Raw genomic sequence first — 17671 nt, 5'->3', positions numbered from 1 at the left:
AACTTAGTAGAGTGAGAACAGAGGGGCAGCAGGTGGTGTGTGTGTGTGTGTGTGTGTGTGTGTGTGTTGTGTGTGAAATGTGCTCTTGTTTTCATATCCTGCACACTTAGCCCAATATTTGGTACAAGTAGATGCTGAAAATATTATGCTGAATTGAGCGTTCACAGGCAAATTTAAAATCCTATCACAAATGCCCCAGAGGTGATTTCAGAATAGTAAGAAAAGTATTAAAAAGATAAGAACATTGGCTATTTACATATGCAAGCACACTTTCCCTATTGGTAAATCAAGGAAAAAATTTCAAGATTTTCAGATCTGTGTAATAATTCTTTCATGGATGTGATTAGGTCTCTTTTGAATGGCCTGAAGTCTAATGTTTGCAGTTAATAAATAATTTCTAAGAAAATATGACCTCTTAATATTGCTAAAATTAAAAGCAGAAAAAGTAAAGAGGCCATAATTTTACTACTTGCAGAATTTCATGTCTGCCTAATTAAAGACAGTGCACTATGAATGCAGAGATTGTGTCATTCATTTTCTGTAGCTCTTCGAAGATAGTCTTGTACATGATCAAGAAATGACACTGACTAGAACTAAAGTTATAGCAAAACATGAGAAGTTTACAGAATTAAGAGATTCATTTTGAGGAACAAGACAGGGATGCCCACTTTCATACTCTTATTCAACATAGTACTGAAAGTCCTAGCCACAACTATCAGACAAGAAAAAGAAATAAAAGGCGATCCAATTTGAAAGGAAGAAGAAAAACTGTCATTATTTGCAGATAACATGATACTTTATATAGAGAATATTAAAGATTCCATCAAAAAACTATTCAAACTGATAAATTCAGTAAAGTGGTAGGACACAAAATAAATATTCAGAAATCGGTTGCATTTTATACACCAATAATAAATTATCAAAAAGAGAAAGTAAGAAAACAATCCCATTTACAAGTGCATAAAAAATACATAGGGATAAATTTAACCAAGGATGTAAAAGACCTGTACTTTGAAAATTATAAGACACTGAAGAAAGAAAATGAAAAAGATACAAATAAATGGAAGCATATACTGTGGTCATGGATAGCAAGAATATTGTAAAAATGTCCATACTACCCAAGTGATCTATAGATTCAACATTACTTCCTATAAAAATACGAATGGCATACTTCACAGAACTAGAACAAATATTCCATAAATTTATATGGAACCACAACAGACCTGAATAGCCATAGCAATCTTGAGAAAGAAGAATAAAGTTGGAGGAAGCATGCTACCTAATATCAAATTATACTATAAGGCCATAGTAATCAAAGCAGCATGGTATTGGCATAAAAACAGACATATATTAATGGAACAGAATAGAGAGCTAAGAAATAAACCCATTCCTGTATGGCCAATTAGTATAACATTTGACAAAGGAGGCAAGAATATACACTGGGGGAAAGACAATCTACTCATTAAATGGTGTTGGGAAAATAGGACAGATACATGGAAAAAAAGAAAATAGATGACCTCCTTTCACCATATATACAAGTATAAACTCAAAATAGATTAAAAACTTAAATGTAAGACTGGAAACCATAGAACACATAGGTAGTAAAATCCTGGACATTTCTTTTAGCAAGTCTCCTTGGGCAAGGGTAACAAAAGAAAAATAAACAAATGCAACTACATTAAACTAAAAAGTTTTTGCACTGCAAAGGAAAGCATCAAAAGAAAGAAAGAGAGAAAGAAAGAAAGAGAAAGAGAGAGAGAGAGAGGGGAGGGAGGGAGGGAAGGAAGGAAGGAAGGAAGGAAGGAAGGAAGGAAGGAAGGAAGGAAGGAAGGAAGGAAGGAAGGAAGGAAAGAAAGACAACCCACTGAATGGAGAACATATTCACCAATGATATATATGATAAAGGGTTAATATCCAAAATTTATAAAGAATTCATACACCAAAAATATACAAACAATTCAATTAAAAAATGGGCAAAAAACCTGAATAGACACTTCTCCAAAGAGGACATACAGATGTCCAATAGACATAAGAAAAGATACTCACTGTCATTAATCATCAGAGAAATGCTATTTAAAACCACAAGAGATATCACCTCATGCCTGTCAGAATGGCTATCACCAATAAATCCACAAATGACAAGTGTTAGTGATGCGTGGAGAAAAAGGAACCCTTGTGCACTGTTGGTGGTAATACAGATTGATGCAGCCATTGTAGAAACAGTGTGGAGGACCCTCAAAAAATTAAAAATGGAACTGCCTTATGACCCAGTGATTCCACTTCTGGTATATATCCAAAGAAACCCAAAACACTAATTTGAAAGAATATATGCACCACTATGTTCACTGCACTGTTATTTACAATAGCCAAGGAATGGAAGCAACCCAAGTGCACATCAATAGATGAGTGAATAAAAAAGCAGTGGTACATATATACAATGGAATATTACTCGGCCATAAAAAAGAACAGAGTCTGAACCACTTGCAACAGCATGGATATTATGCCAAAGGGTACTATGCTAAGTGAAATAAGTCAGTCAGAGAAAGACAAATAGCATATGATTTCACTTATATGTGGAATCAAAAGAAAACTATAAACAAACAAACAAAACAGAAACAGACTCATAGATACAGAGAACAGACTGCTGGTTGCCAGAGAGGAGGAGGATTGGGGACTGGGAGGAAAAGGTGAAGGGATTGAGAAGTACAGATTGGTAGTTAACAAAATAGTAATGAGGCTATAAAGTACAGCATTGGAAATATAGTCAATAAGATTATAATAACTATGTATGGTGTCAGATGAGTACAGGAAAGATTAGGCAGAACACTTTGTAAAGTATATGAATGTCTAGCCACTATGCTGTACACATGAAACTAACACAAAATAATATTGAATATAAACATTAATTGAAAAAAAAGAAAAAAGAGAGTCAGATTCATTTAGAAGAGAAAGCAATGAAGAAGCTTTGAGAAGGTCAACAACTGAGGTAAGCAGACCTTAGACTCTGGCTCTGTGTTCTTCCTTTAAAGGACTAGAAGCGCACCAGCCTTCCCTTCCCCGCCCCTAAGAATTCAGCCACACAGCTGTTGACTGCCTTAGATGGACATATAGAAATATGAGCAGTCAACTGTTTTTCACTAGCTACAGAATGATCACAATAGTAAGTCACTGAAGTTATTGATAACTGTTTTTATTACAGCAGTGCAAGTGCCACATGCATTCATCTCTGCAAAAAGGACATTACTGTACAACAAAAAACCTTACCTACCAGCATCATTTTTCAAACAGAACTGTAAACAAAAGCTGAGAAAAGCTCTTCTTACCTTGTCTTTTGCTATGGCTGGGGGCTGCTTTAAAACTTCTTTCACAGTCTGTATAACAGTTTCTGTTCTCATGACACTGATTGAGCGAACCAGTTCTACCAGTAAAAGCTGTTCTTCACTGGCTGCAGGAATAACCTGGACAACACATCACTGTATTTATATATGTGTGTACATAAGTCTTTTAAGAGGACTTTCAAAGGATTTTTCAAGTCCATTGATTATATATCAGGTAAAATTTATATTTTTTATCAGTAACACATGTACATTTTTTAAAAATCATATAGGACAATAAGCCTGATTAAAAAAAAATTGCAGTGCCCTTTCCTTTCTCATGACCCAAAGCAACCATGTTCAACTCTTAGCTCTTTTCTATTATTTCTGAATGATACATAATGCTATTATATTTGCCTATTTCACCCCCCACCCCAATTTTAGATATTACCTACTGACTTCCAACTTTAGGAGACAATGATTGAGGTCGCTTACTCTTTTCTTCCTATCCTCCCAACATAGTTATGTCATTAATTTAAAATAAACATCCAGTGTTCACATGCCTACTTATGGTTGTGCTGTATATTGAACTATCATTGCATTTCTCTTCTAATTAAACTTTTTGTTTTTCCTAGAATTAAGACACTGCTTTTTTAAAAATTTGGTTTTCTCTACTTCTATCACAAATTCTTCCTCTATGTTCCAGCAACTATAAATCTCCTCTTATTACATATTCAAACATACCAGATAGTTAATTTTCTACCCTTTCCTCCTCCATTTAGTGTCTCCTTTTTTTTTTTTTCTGTGAGAAATCTGCTCAATGTCTTTCTGTTCTACCCTGGGTTCATGCCCTCTAGGCTTGCTACACAGTATCATCTTGATATCTCTCCTGAGACCATCAGCCTAGAAATTCCCTTTCTATTTCTTCTGTGTTGGAACCCCTATTGATTGGATCCTATATCTTCTTCCTTCTTGGTTTAATCCTCCTCTGGTGGAGATGCATTTTCCTATAGTTGAGAGTGTGAATTTATTGCAAATTTTTTTTTTTTTTTAGATATTGCATGGTTCAAAACACCTTAAGTGACATTTTGGCTGGGTATGAAATTATAGTTTGAAACTAATTTTTCCATCACAATTTCCAGTGTTGCTATTGACAAGTCTTATCATTATTCCAGTATTTTCTCTTGAGGATATTTTCAGATCTCCTCTTTAAATCCAGTGTCCTGAAATCACATGCTGATCTTTGTGGAGATCTCTTTTTCACAGTGACTATCAAAGGAATATTCTTGTACTATTTCTTTGATATTATTCTCTCCTCATTTTTTTCTGTTCCATCTTTCTGCAAAGATATGAACCTCCAGTATCACTGCCCTAATTTTCTTTTTATTTTATTGATTTCTTTTAGAGAGTGGAAGGGGGGGGTAGGGAGGGAGGAAGAGAGGAAGAGAAGGGAGGAAGGGAGGGAGGGAGGGAGGGAGGGAGAGAGAGAGAGAGAGAGAGAGAGAGAGAGAGAGAAACATTGGTGTGAGAGAGAATCCCACATGTGCCCCAACTGGGGATCAAACCTGCTACCTGGGTATGTGTCCTGAGCAGAAATCAAACCCTCCATCTTTTAGTGTTCAGGACAACACTCCAACCAACTGAGCCACACCAACCAGGGCTCACTTCCCTAAATTTCTTATCTCTTTTTTCCCATGTCCATCTTCCCAAGTTTGCATGCTATTTCTGATATTTACCCCTTTTGCTTTCAACTCTTAGTTTGTTTTGCCTCTGCTATAAAATTCAATATCCAAGAAAAATTTTAATTTTTTGCAATGATCTTTCTACCAGTCTCTTATATTATGGATGCAATATGGTTTTACTTATTGAAATACATTATTATTATTGTTCACATCTTCTGTTATCTGCATTGTTTCTTCTTTTTTTATCTACTTATTTTGGTCTTTGTCTATCATATAAGCTTTTTTTCCATATGACTGTTAATCCTTATCTTTATATTCATAGTTTCAGGTGTATAAAACAGTGATTGGACATTACATAACTTATTACACCAATAAATCCAGTTCCCATCGGATACCACACAGTTATTACACTATTATTGATTATATTCCCTATGCAGTACTTTACATCCCGTGACTATTCTGTAGCTACCAATTTGTACTTCTTAATCTCTTCACTTTTTTCATCCCCCAACCCCCTGGCATCTTTCACCCAGTCCCCAAATCACCTGCCCCTCTGGCAACTATCAGTCTGTTTCCTGTATTTATGAGTCTGTTTCTGTTTTGTTTATAGTCTTCTTTAGATTTCACATGTAAGTGAAATCATACAGTATTTGTCTTTCTCTGACTGACTTATTTAACTTAGCATAATACCCTCTAGGATCCACCCATGCTGTTGCAAATGGTAAAACTGATGTGAGAGAGAAACATCAATTGGTTGCCCCATGTAACTGCCCCAACCAGGGATCAAACTCCCAACACTGAACCCCCAACCTTGGTATCTGCTTTGCCTGGGAACTGAACCCCCAACCTCTTTGGTATGGGACTATGCTCCAATCAACTAAGCCACCTGCCAGAGACCTTTGAGCATTTTTAATTTGGATTGTTTGTATTTTTTGAGTTCTTTATAAATTTTGAATATTAATCCTTTATCATATGTATCATTGGTGAATATATCCTCCATTCAATGGGTTGTCTTTTCTTTCTTTTTGATGGTTTCCTTTGCTGTGCAAGAACTTTTAAGATAATGTAGTTGCATTTGTTTATTTTTTTTCTTTTGTTTACCCTGCCCAAGGAGATTTGTTAAGAGAAATGTCCAAGATTCTACTGCTTATGTTTTCTATGATTTTTATGGTTTCCAGCCTTACATTTAAGTTTTTAATCCATTTTGAGTTTTATACTTGTATATGGTATAAGGTGATCTAGTTTCACTTTTTTTTGCAAGTATCTGTCTAATGTTCCAAACAACATTTAATGAATAGACTATCATTACCCCATTGTATGTTCTTGCTTCCTTTGTCAAATACTAATTGACTGCTTTTACATATTCCAGGATTTTAATTCTGTCCAATGTACTATCTACTATTTAATTCTCAAATGTTAAAATAATGTCATATAAGTGAAATGTTTATTTTTAGTACTTTAGAAATGTCAGCATATATGTAATGTGAATTCAGCACAAAAATAACATCAGAAACTTCTAGCTAGACAAATCATATATCTTGTGTGAATGTAAATTTAACAGCCTTAATATCCTAATGTCACTATTTATTTCTAATATAGAACACTTTCTTGAGCTTTCAAAGTCACAAAGTAACAAAATTTTCACATATATAACCTAGTAAAAAACAATTTATGAATTACATTTAGAAACAAACTATTTAACCTATCATATCATAATGAAAAACTAGTGAACTTAAAAACTTTTCTTTATATCCTTGCTTTGTACCCTGAATAGCTAGCATTTAAAAGATAATCTGTACTATATCATCATGGCTGTCTAAATATGGCTACAGTTTTAATATCATACTAATTTTTCTTTTCACATAAAAAATACCTTTTATAATTATTTAAGAAATTTAGGCAACAAGTCATTACCTAAACAGGTGTACAAAATGTTGCTTTTCTACTTACCCACCCAATATTGGCCCTTTTTAATTAATGGAGAGTTGAAAATTAGCTTGTCCAGCAGGTCATCAAATGATACAATTTTGTTCAATATCTTTTCATTATAACATGGATGAGATGCTGTAGGAACTTAACTGTTGTTTATATCAATTAGCCTATGGTAAAATTGGTTTCATTATAGTATGTTCCAAGAACCCACAGTCAATGTTAAGTGAGGACTTACTGTACTTGCCAAATGCTTTACCAAACAAAAAAATAAAAAGTATAAAATGGTTAAATACATACTCTGGTCCTGTTGATATTTTTATTCTGCCTTCTTTCATTCCATACAAATGCAATGGCAGCCATAAAGTGAACACCATGATTCATTGAAATGGGGCCCAATAATTCAAGAATTTGCTGTCTCAAGTTCTAAAACAAGCAAATGACAAGTGAATTAAAAAGTATGAAAGCATTAACAACTAACCTGCATTTTTAGTTTTTCTTGAAGTAATGTACAGTACTTATATGTTTTGCTACCTAAACAACAGTAGAGGAAACTTTAATTATGTTAATATATGCAACCGTAGTCATTTTAATTCTAAAACGGGGGTGGGGGGGAGGGAAGGGGAATCCTATAAAATGACAACGAATCAGCTAAATGCAAGAGTGTAATCAGTGTGATGAGATAACAAAAAAACACAATATAGTTGACCCTTGAACAACAAGGGTTTGAATGACAAGGATCCATTAATATGTTAATTTTCCCCCCAATAAATAACTTGCACTATTTTCCATCTGCATTTGGGAGTCCATGAATGTGAAGGACTGATTGTATGCACTGTTCTAGGCTATTTTATATAAGAAATTTGATCACCTACAGATTTTGACACCAGGGGAGGTATCCTGGAATCAATCCTCCATGGACATTGAGGGGGGAAAAATTTGGGGGCAGACAGAAGTTACTCATGGATTTTCCAATGCACTGGGGATCAGTGCCCCCAACCCATGAGGCTCAAAGGGCAACTATACATGAAATTCAATTATGTTTTATGTAGATTCATTATTAAAAGGGAGAGGGGTCTTACATTTTAGTAAAATTGAATAAAATAAAAACCACAGTTTAATCCAAATATCAGTACTTAGACAAAATTTTCCTCATGATTCTAACCCTTCCCCTTTTCCCAATCACAAACATGTTCCCACGACTCATGTCCAGGAAGTCAGGTCTAGATAATAGAGGAATGTCAATGTGACAACTGACATAGCATAACACACTTTTAAATATTCATATAATTTTCTTCTAAATATAAAGTAGAAAAATTGGAAAACATGTAACAGTATTTTTAAAACAACCATTAATTCCATCATTCTGAGATCATCACTATTAACGCATGAAATTTATTCCTTTTTCTGAGAGAAATTTATTTTCTTTACGTGACTGGAAATACAGCATTTGTTCAACTAAGTAACATCCCTGTTTCACTAACATTTTAAGCATTTTTCTACCCACTAAGAATTCTCAAAAGTACAATTATTAGTAGCTACATAATGTAACACTAAAGAATAATTTACTTAACCATTTCCTTATTTATTGTTTAGAATCTCTCTGTTTGCCTTACAAATATACCTTTGCATAATTTTTGATTACTTTAAAATTCATTACTAGGTAAAAGACTATAAAAATTTTAAAGCCCTTTGAAAAGGAACAAAGTTTAATATATATGAATAAACATCAAAAACATTATGTCATATGAAAGAAGCTAAATACAAAAGATGAAATAATGCGTGGTTCCGTTTATTCAAAATGCTCAGAAGAAGCAACTCTACATATAGAGAATACAGATTAATAGTGTATGGAGGTTAGGGGGAGGAACACGGAGGGACTGAAAATGGATATGCGGAATCTTTGTGGTAATAGATATGTTTGAAAAGTAGAGTGTGGTGATAGTTTCACTACTCTTCAAACATGTTTTTAAAAATCACTATATTGCATGTACTTTAAATAGGTGAATTTTATGATGTGCCATAAAGTTATTTGGTAATTAATTATTCAATACATTAGAGTGCCATACATACTACTCAAATTATTCACAAATTCTGAATATAATCTCTGGGAAAGTGCTAAAACAGACTCTTGAGCCCCAGGTGAAGTGTGAATTTCTAACCTTTGTGGCTCCAAGATTAATAGTGGTAACAGAAGCAGATGCAGCAACAGTCATCTTTTCCGAAGAATCAGCCTGATGCAGTATGCTCCAAAGCAATGTCACAGAGGACATGATCATATGAAGGATTGAGAGGATTCCTTTGCGGGCTTCATACAAGTGTCTGTGGTCTACATTGACCCAAAGCTATTAAAGTTGGGGGGAAAAACATATTATCACTTACTGAGGCTTTTAAATGGGGACTTGTATCTCATAATCTTTTTTAAAAAGTAAAATATTTGTGCAGTCTTACTTGGAGATATTGTGTAGTAGGATCCAACAAACAGTAATGGATAATGGCTGTGATCCCTTCTAAAAGAATAAGAATCATATCTGGTGGAATAATTGATGCCATCCACAGAGGCCTGAAATAAAATGCATTCATTTGAACATAAGTTCTGAGAAACAAGTCCATATTTTATTAATATTAAATGTCCAGCATGTTCTAAGAACATAGTAAGTGCTCAATAAAGATTACATAAATAAATTACTAAAATAATAAATTGGTTAATAAATTAGTAGCTTTTATGGCCTAATTTATAAAATAAATGAGTCACATTATACGTACGAAAGTTGTTTTTGGCTACGACATTCTATACAAAGTCAATGCCAGTAAATCTTCAGCAACTGTATAGGGCAGGCATATCAATATTGAATATAATACCGGCAGTTTTCTTATATTTTACATGTAGTTGCTGAGGTTATACAGGAGACAAACCAGAAATTAGTCTACTAATCATCTGGCTCATTTGGCAGACCAATTTTAAATATGTATCCTCCAAATAAGAAATAAAATCAGATAGGAAAATATTTATAATTTTAAATTAATTTAGTGTGAAATTAATTTGCCTTTAGATAACATTCAGATAAAACTAGGGAAGCCCTTTACTGGGCTATTACTTTTGCCAGCTCAGAGAAGAAGAACGGAATTAATTTCAGCCCTTAGACAGTGATGGCGAACCTATGACACGCGTGTCAGAGGTGACACGCAAACTCATTTTTTTGGTTGATATTTCTTTGTTAAATGGCATTTAAATATATAAAATAAATATCAAAAATATAAGTCTTTGTTTTACTATGGTTGCAAATATCAAAAAATTTCTATATGTGACACGGCACCAGAGTTAAGTTAGGGTTTTTCAAAATGCTGACACGCCGAGCTCAAAAGGTTCACCATCAATGCCTTAGGAGGAAAAAGGCCTGTTTAAACATTGCTTATCTTTTCCAATCTTCATTGTTTAATTATTACTCCTCAAGCTGAATTTTCTCCTTTGTGAAAATAACATACTATTTTTAACCTATCTAGTGATACCCACTAATTTATTTACTCAAATTGTGACTGACATTCTGTATGACTAAGCAGTTATATGTGTGATGAATGTCAATTATAACAAAGTTAAAAATCAACTCTTACCTACTATCAGATAATCCTGTTTCATATTTGTACTGCTGAATTAGATTATCTAAATTTCTGCAAAGCTGTAGTGTCACAGAAACAACCACTCTCTGTAGAACTTTTCCCATGTAAGGCAGAGTAGATGTGATTAAACCAATCCATTGTGGATGCATCTTACAAGCACAGTGTTGATGTAAGGCCCGTATCACTGCACAGAGGAACATGCCTTGGCATGTGATTGGCTGAGCATGCAAATACTGAAGAGAAGTCATGGGCTGATGGGGACTGATGTGTTCCAGATCAGATACAACAAAATCAAAACCTGTTTCATTCTCTTCAGGGACAGTCATTACCCAGTGTTCTAGAACAATGAGTCTCTGAAGAACTTTAAGAAGTTGTGACTGGAGTGTGCTACCATTGTCAAACTCATCCTCTGAGAAATTGATAAGGCTGTCCTCTGAGAAACCTTCTTCCACAGCAATCACATTCTTACCTGCCATCTTTTCACTATGCCATTTCTGTGCACTAAAGATAGATGACAGCAAACAATGAAGAATTACTTTCTGAACTTTGCACTTAGATAACATATCAGAGATAAAACTAGGGAAACCCTTTGCTGAGTTTTCTATTACTTTTGCCAGCTCAGTAAAGAGAAGTGTCAAAATTTCTATGCTCATCATCTGCATATTTCGATTGCCTATTAAATCTTGTGCGGTGACCTTGACATGAGTTGGGTAATGGCTACGCATGTAATATAAACAGAGGGAAATGAGAATTTCTATGTACATAGAACTCCTGAAGTTATGATTTGAGTCCACTGGAATGTGACTATAAAAGTCTTTGCCCATAACAGAAATCCGGTGTCTGGCCAATAGATTCTGAAGCAGAGATAACTGAGGGGTATACACATTATTTATACTAGTGGTTGAAATGGCATTTACAAAAGCAGTAGGGTTAGTTTTCAATATGGCTTTGATGGCAGAAAAAGCATAAAGAGTCCTGGATGAGTCATACAACTGGAGATACAGGAGCACATGCTGATAGAGAGGATGGATGTTGAAACTGGGAGATTTCCGTGATCCTGGAGAACCCATGTCACTCTCGATTTCAGAAATGTCTCCCTCTCCACAGCTATACCAGTTCTCTAAATCCAGACCATCACTAAAAAACACATTAGTTTGTTTGAGTTTTTCATTTGAAGTTTTTTTCTTGTCGTCATCCTTTTTCTTGGCAAGTTTTACTTTAGGTTTTGCTCCTGGCTGTTTGCCTGACTCCTTAACGATTGTTTCTTTCTCTGAGACTTTTTCTGATAATTTTTCTTTGAAGCTGAACTGAATACTACTGTGACTCCTCTGTCTAGATTTGGTTTCTGTGGAACCAACAGAAGAGTCATGGGGGGTCTGTGTGGTTTCGGAAATACAAGGTGAGGAGCTATTTCTGGAGATTCCAGTTGCCATACACTCACGGCCATCTTCTGCAGACACGGAGAGAAACTGAGAACTTTCATTACTCAGCGAAGTACTCTGACTCTGCTGAGTGGACTGATCTTCACTTTTAATCGGCTCCTCGCCTGGATCCACATCACTGTGCTTTGGGGGCATAGCTTCAATTTCTAACTGAGAAGTAGCTGATGCTGATTCTGCTTCGAGGCCACTTACGACTTTACATATCAGGTCAAACACGACCTGCTGAACATCATCATCTGGGGAGCTTGCGTTCAGCATCTGAGAGTCCTCTTGGGCATTTACATTTTCAGGATCAACTTCGTAACTCAGGTTGTCCCCAGCAGAGGACTGTGAACATCCAGAGTCAGAACTCTGAAGTATTTCTATCTGTTGGTCTGGAAGATCAAAATCAGACACAACCATTGGAATTGTCTCACTGCTGGTACTTAGAAGGGAAAGTCTGTCACTTAATGGATTGACGGTGAGACTAAAGTTCTCTATTTCGTCCACGGTAAGTGGCTTTTCACCATTTCCTTTAGATGCAATGAGTTGTATTTGGCTTACTGGTATATGAAAAAAATAGTAAAGAAGAAAAAATTTAAAATAATGAAAATGTAGAAATGTACACTGAACTCAAGAACTTTAATCATTAGTTTCAAAACCTACTTATATTTTACTATTAAAATCATATTTTATCACTATTTTACACTTTTTAAGTTAGAAAATTATACAGATAACTATTAACTAGAATTTAATAAACACAATTCAACAATAGAAGGCCTATTATTTGATTGAATTAAACTTAAACAGAAGAGCACATTTAACACAGATAAAATATAAAAATTTGCCCTCATCCCCAAATATGACATCCTTTTTACTGCAGTTCAAAATTTTAGTGTTCTTTTCCTCCCTGTGTTATGCTAAAGAGAAGTATAAAAATACAACCTCCTTGATTCTGATAAAATTCAAAAAACGTTTATGAATAATCTAGTATGAGTAATGCCCTAAACCCGTGGTCGGCAAACTGCGGCTCGAGAGCCACATGTGGCTCTTTGGCCCCTTGAGTGTGGCTCTTCCTAAGCCTTAGGAGTACCCTAATTAAGTTAATAACAATGTACCTACCTATATAGCTTAAGTTTAAAAAATTTGGCTCTCAAAAGAAATTTCAATCGTTGTACTGTTGATATTTGGCTCTGTTGACTAACGAGTTTGCCGACCACTGCCCTAAACCAAGAGACAATGAGGGTGAGAAGAAAAAGACAACATTGTTTCCTCCAAGGAGCTTAAAATCAGCGGGGGGATCACCAATACATTAATCTATTTCTATACTTTTTGGAGAGCATACTACATTGATGGAATTCTTTCAGAATGGATGGAAGGCTTAGTTACAAATGAATGGTACCAACCAAATGCTATCACTTTCAGGGAACGCATCATGATACCACAGGTGAGGTCTGAGAGTGATTTCAGAGGAGAGATGAGAATTCAGCAGACAAGCTGGAACTGATGGTATGTAAAGCGATAATACATAGGAGTTCTGGCAATTAGCAGGGTAGGGCATTTTTTTAGAAGATTCAGGGAAAGAAGTGGAAAGGAATCTAGAGAAAGGAACAAAGACTCTAGAAACACACTAAAAGTGAAATAGCAGGATGGTTTAGTTCCAGCTTCCATCACTTACCAGCAGTGAGCCTTTGAAATAGCACAACCTTCTAAGAATCAGCTCCCTGCTCAGTATAATTACTTTTTTATTGCTGACCTCATAGGGTTGTTGAGACACAAATGATATAAGTGAGAGTTTTCTGTCCCTTTCATATAATAAATTAATCCAATACTGTGTTATAAAGGGCTTCACCCAACAGTTTGTAGAGAGTAATAATAGTATTTGGGGGGAGTGGTGGTAAGAGATCAACCGAAGGACTTGTATGCATGCATATAAGCATAACCAATGGACACAAGAAACTGGGGGGTAGGGGAGGCCGAGGGAAGGTCAAGGGGGTACAAAAAAGGAGACATATGTACTACTCTCTGTAATACTTTAAGCAATAAAACAAAATTTAAAAAAATATTTATCACTTAAAATATGCCAGTACTACACTAAACATGTCATAAATATGACTTGAGAAGTGGGTTATGATTCCCATTTTACAGATGAGGAAAATGACTCATGAAATGTAAATATGCACTATAAGCTTACTATACATTCCTAGTGAAGTGTCTGCAGAGCCGTGTAGGACTAGGATTGCAAAATAAAACTAAAGGCATTTCCATCAAAACTGAAGGATGTCTCTGACCAATGCTGTGCTGATTACTCCTTGAAAGAAGAGTCAACTGATAAGAGATCCAACTCCTCTAAGAGGGTCACTGACGAAGCACACACAGACATGGCCCACATGAGCACTGCTAGTGCATGCAGAGGGGAGAAAATAAGCCCATGCAAACAATCTCACATTCAATTCTCTTGTCAATCACTGTTGTGTTCAACTCTCACTTTATTTTAAAAACTTAACTCTAAATAGAGCTGTTCTACTTGCATGTGATATTCACCATTGCTACATGCAAAATTTTCCATGAAATGCTTGTCACTTTCTTCTCCAGGATAACAAGCCTTATTCCAATAACGTTCTGCTTGAACACGCTGCACTGAAACCCTCTGAGTTTTGGGATGAAGCAGGAGCAATAGCAATGGCTCCAAAACTCTTGCAATATCATGTCTTTGTAGAACTTGGTTCAGCCAGGCTTGTCCCACAGAGCTGGTAGAACCATCGATACTGTTAAGGCTATCTAACATGATGAACAGTGACCTACAATAAACACAAATAAGTAAAGAACAAAATGCCTACTTTTACTGTGACACTCTTAACTTTTCTAAAATTAACATTATAAGTTGTGTTTCTTATTTTGAATTAACCATTTTAAACTAGTCATACTTCAGGATAACTTTGACCACAGCATTTTAATAATCTTAATCCCACAGTCTCAGTAGGTACAATAGAAGGAGAAAACTGTCTTTTCCCTTTTTGTAGGTACTTAGGTTCTTGAAATTTCACAAGCATACATTATTCTTAAGATAAATAGTAAAGAATAAAAAAAAATAATAAAAAGCCTTACAAAATTAGTCTTGTTTTAGCAACATATTCCTGTCACCAAATACTGAACCCTTTCCAATTCAAGTCAATGTTACCTCTATGCTGGTCCATGCTCCTCTGTTTCCATTCTCTTTATGAATCAAAACTATGCACATGAAGGATGGTTTGGATCAGAATACCCATGATTCAAACCTGGGCCATTCATTTTATCTCACATGTGCTCTTGGGCAAGTCACAACTTCTCTGGGCCTTCACTGCTCACTTGTACGATGAGGAAATGTGGTCGTCAAATTAGAGATGGTATTTGTAAAGTTTCTAGACCTAGGGCCTACTTTGTTATAGAAGTTAAATAGCAGATCATTTAAAGATGTGATGCTGCTTGAAAAGCACCAGTTGACATAAAATTCAGTAGAGCAGACATGTGATCTGAGCTGGGTTTTAGACATAGATTTGTGGCCACCTCTATGAAATCTGCTGGTGAGACTATATGAATCTACTTTTAAGTGGCATCTACTTGGAAGTCAATGCAAATCTCATATTTGGGGAATGAGTCATCTAAATAGGCTAGACAAATTTCAGAACCACTCTCAGGCACATATAAGTTCTTTGAATCCATGAAAGCGATTTGTCAGTATTTTAGCTTTAGATTTTAATAAATACCAGTTCAGGCAAAAGATTGAGAATAACTGCTAGAGAAACACTTATACAATGTACTGTTTATATGTCATGTTACTGAATTTGATTACAGATTCAAGAAGGCTGTCTCCACTGCTGTAATCCTGATACCTGGCATGGCACCTCCCACATTATAGGGACTTAATAAACAGTCATCCAATAAATGCAGGACACTGGGTGCTCCAGGGCAAAAAAGGGCAAATCTGGCAGATAAATGAAATCTGGTAGATACATGAAAATGCCATGAATTTTAATGTAGCGTAGATTTTTAACAATAATTTATAAGTTCTATTTATAAAATGTGTACATTGCTATTGCCTACCCCTGCCAAACTAACCAAGGAGTCAAGAAAAGAGGCATTGAGATATCTGATGATAAAATCTGAATATAAAATACAACCAACCTGTCAAAAGAACGTGCAAAAGATGAAGACTTATTTATATGGAGGTCCCTTGTTAGATGCCAAAGAACTGCAAACTTTGCATGTGCCTCCATCTTTATTTTCTGAGGAGGAATATAAGAGATTACATTATTTTACTTTCCTTTGAAGATATTCAGTGATTTTAGTAAAAATCAAAGGAGCTATTTAAGAGAGAATGTTATGTTCAATGTTCATGATACTCCAAAACACTGCAATAAACTATTTTTTCATGGAAGTAGAAACATAGAAAATACCTAAATAAATACAAAATATTAAACATAAAGGATCACCTTATGCTGCCTGATTATTATTCAATTCAGAGAGGTAATCAGTTTACTAGCTTATGGTAAGGAAAAGTGTTGATAATGTGCATGCCTCATGATATTCTCAGTATAGGAAGTACTTTTCCCCCTCATTTTGATATAAATACTTAAGTAGTCAAAATTGATTTTGTTGTACTATACGATTTACTTTTGCTCCCAGAAATTATATATTTATCCCAAATAAATTTATCACTTACAAAGCTGGTTTATTTGATTAAAAAATTTAAACACCTAAAACATTATTTGTACAAGAAAAATATTACACTATTTTTGGGATTATTTGAATAAGATTTAAGTGTTAAGATAATAATGGATAGACCAATGTAAAAATAAATTATTTAGAAAGACCAGCGTTTGGTATTAGATAATGAACATGTATTAATGTAAATCAAGTAGAAATTGTGATATTATTAAAATGTTTATAGTCTTTCTCTAGCACTTGTAGAATCCTTCAAGTAAAAGCCCCCCTAAACCAAGGACTGTTTAAATTGCTTGTGATAGGTCAGAGAACTGCTTGCTTTTTCTGTGGGCATAATAAATGCTTTTCCTATAAACCCTGTGTTTATACATCAACCAATACAAACATGTAAAAACAAAGTAAATAATAACAGGTACTTTAACTTTTTACATGGCTGTGAAGTATCTTTATTCAGGACTTAGTATTTCTTTACAGATGAAATGTTGCACAAGTAAACAGGTATGTAATTTGTCCTAAATATATGTAATGTAATGTAAAACAAAATTTAATTAAAATATAAGGCTTTATTTAAAATTTTATTTCTGAACAGTTTTGAAAGAATGTGTTGCAGCTAAAATAGAATTTTAACATTTTTCCTGGGAATAAACTTTTCATTCTTTTTCATTTTCTTCTCCATTTGCCACTTCCCTACCCTGCCAAATGTTTCATTTACTCAACACAATGCCTTTTTGTTTTAATCATGCTTCTTCTTGTTGTTAGTTTTTAAAAAATATATATTTTTATTCATTTCAGAGAGGAAAGGAGAGTGAGGTAGAAACATCAATGATGAGAGAAAATCATTGATCAGCTGCCTCCTGTACATCCCCTACTGGGGATAGGGCCCGCAATCCAGGCATGTGCCTTGACCAGAATTGAACTCAGGACCCTTCAGTCCACAGGTCAATGCTCTATCCACTGAGCCAAACCAGCCAGGGCAACACAAAGCCTTTTTGAGTATGACCCA

The 17671-nt window shown here is 34.9% G+C and overlaps 1 protein-coding gene across 7 annotated transcripts in view; it reads right to left on the bottom strand.

Moving 5' to 3' along the window:
* Positions 1-17671, bottom strand: part of DOPEY1 (dopey family member 1) — an 86949-nt gene that overhangs the window by 22542 nt on the left and 46736 nt on the right. For all 7 annotated transcript variants that reach the window (XM_005869935.2, XM_005869937.2, XM_014542652.1 and 4 more), the window contains 7 exons: positions 16129-16229; positions 14509-14765; positions 10538-12527; positions 9377-9488; positions 9088-9270; positions 7226-7351; positions 3324-3458 (listed from right to left, as the gene is read on the bottom strand). In XM_005869935.2, the coding sequence (XP_005869997.1) occupies positions 3324-3458; positions 7226-7351; positions 9088-9270; positions 9377-9488; positions 10538-12527; positions 14509-14765; positions 16129-16229 (2904 nt within the window). The remainder of the gene's footprint in view (positions 1-3323; positions 3459-7225; positions 7352-9087; positions 9271-9376; positions 9489-10537; positions 12528-14508; positions 14766-16128; positions 16230-17671) is intronic.

This window comes from Myotis brandtii, unplaced genomic scaffold (assembly GCF_000412655.1).
Source record: "Myotis brandtii unplaced genomic scaffold, ASM41265v1 scaffold31, whole genome shotgun sequence".
NCBI classification, from domain to species: domain Eukaryota; kingdom Metazoa; phylum Chordata; class Mammalia; order Chiroptera; family Vespertilionidae; genus Myotis; species Myotis brandtii.
Note: the sequence above shows the minus strand (reverse complement) of the source record. Positions and strands in the feature narration are given on the sequence as shown.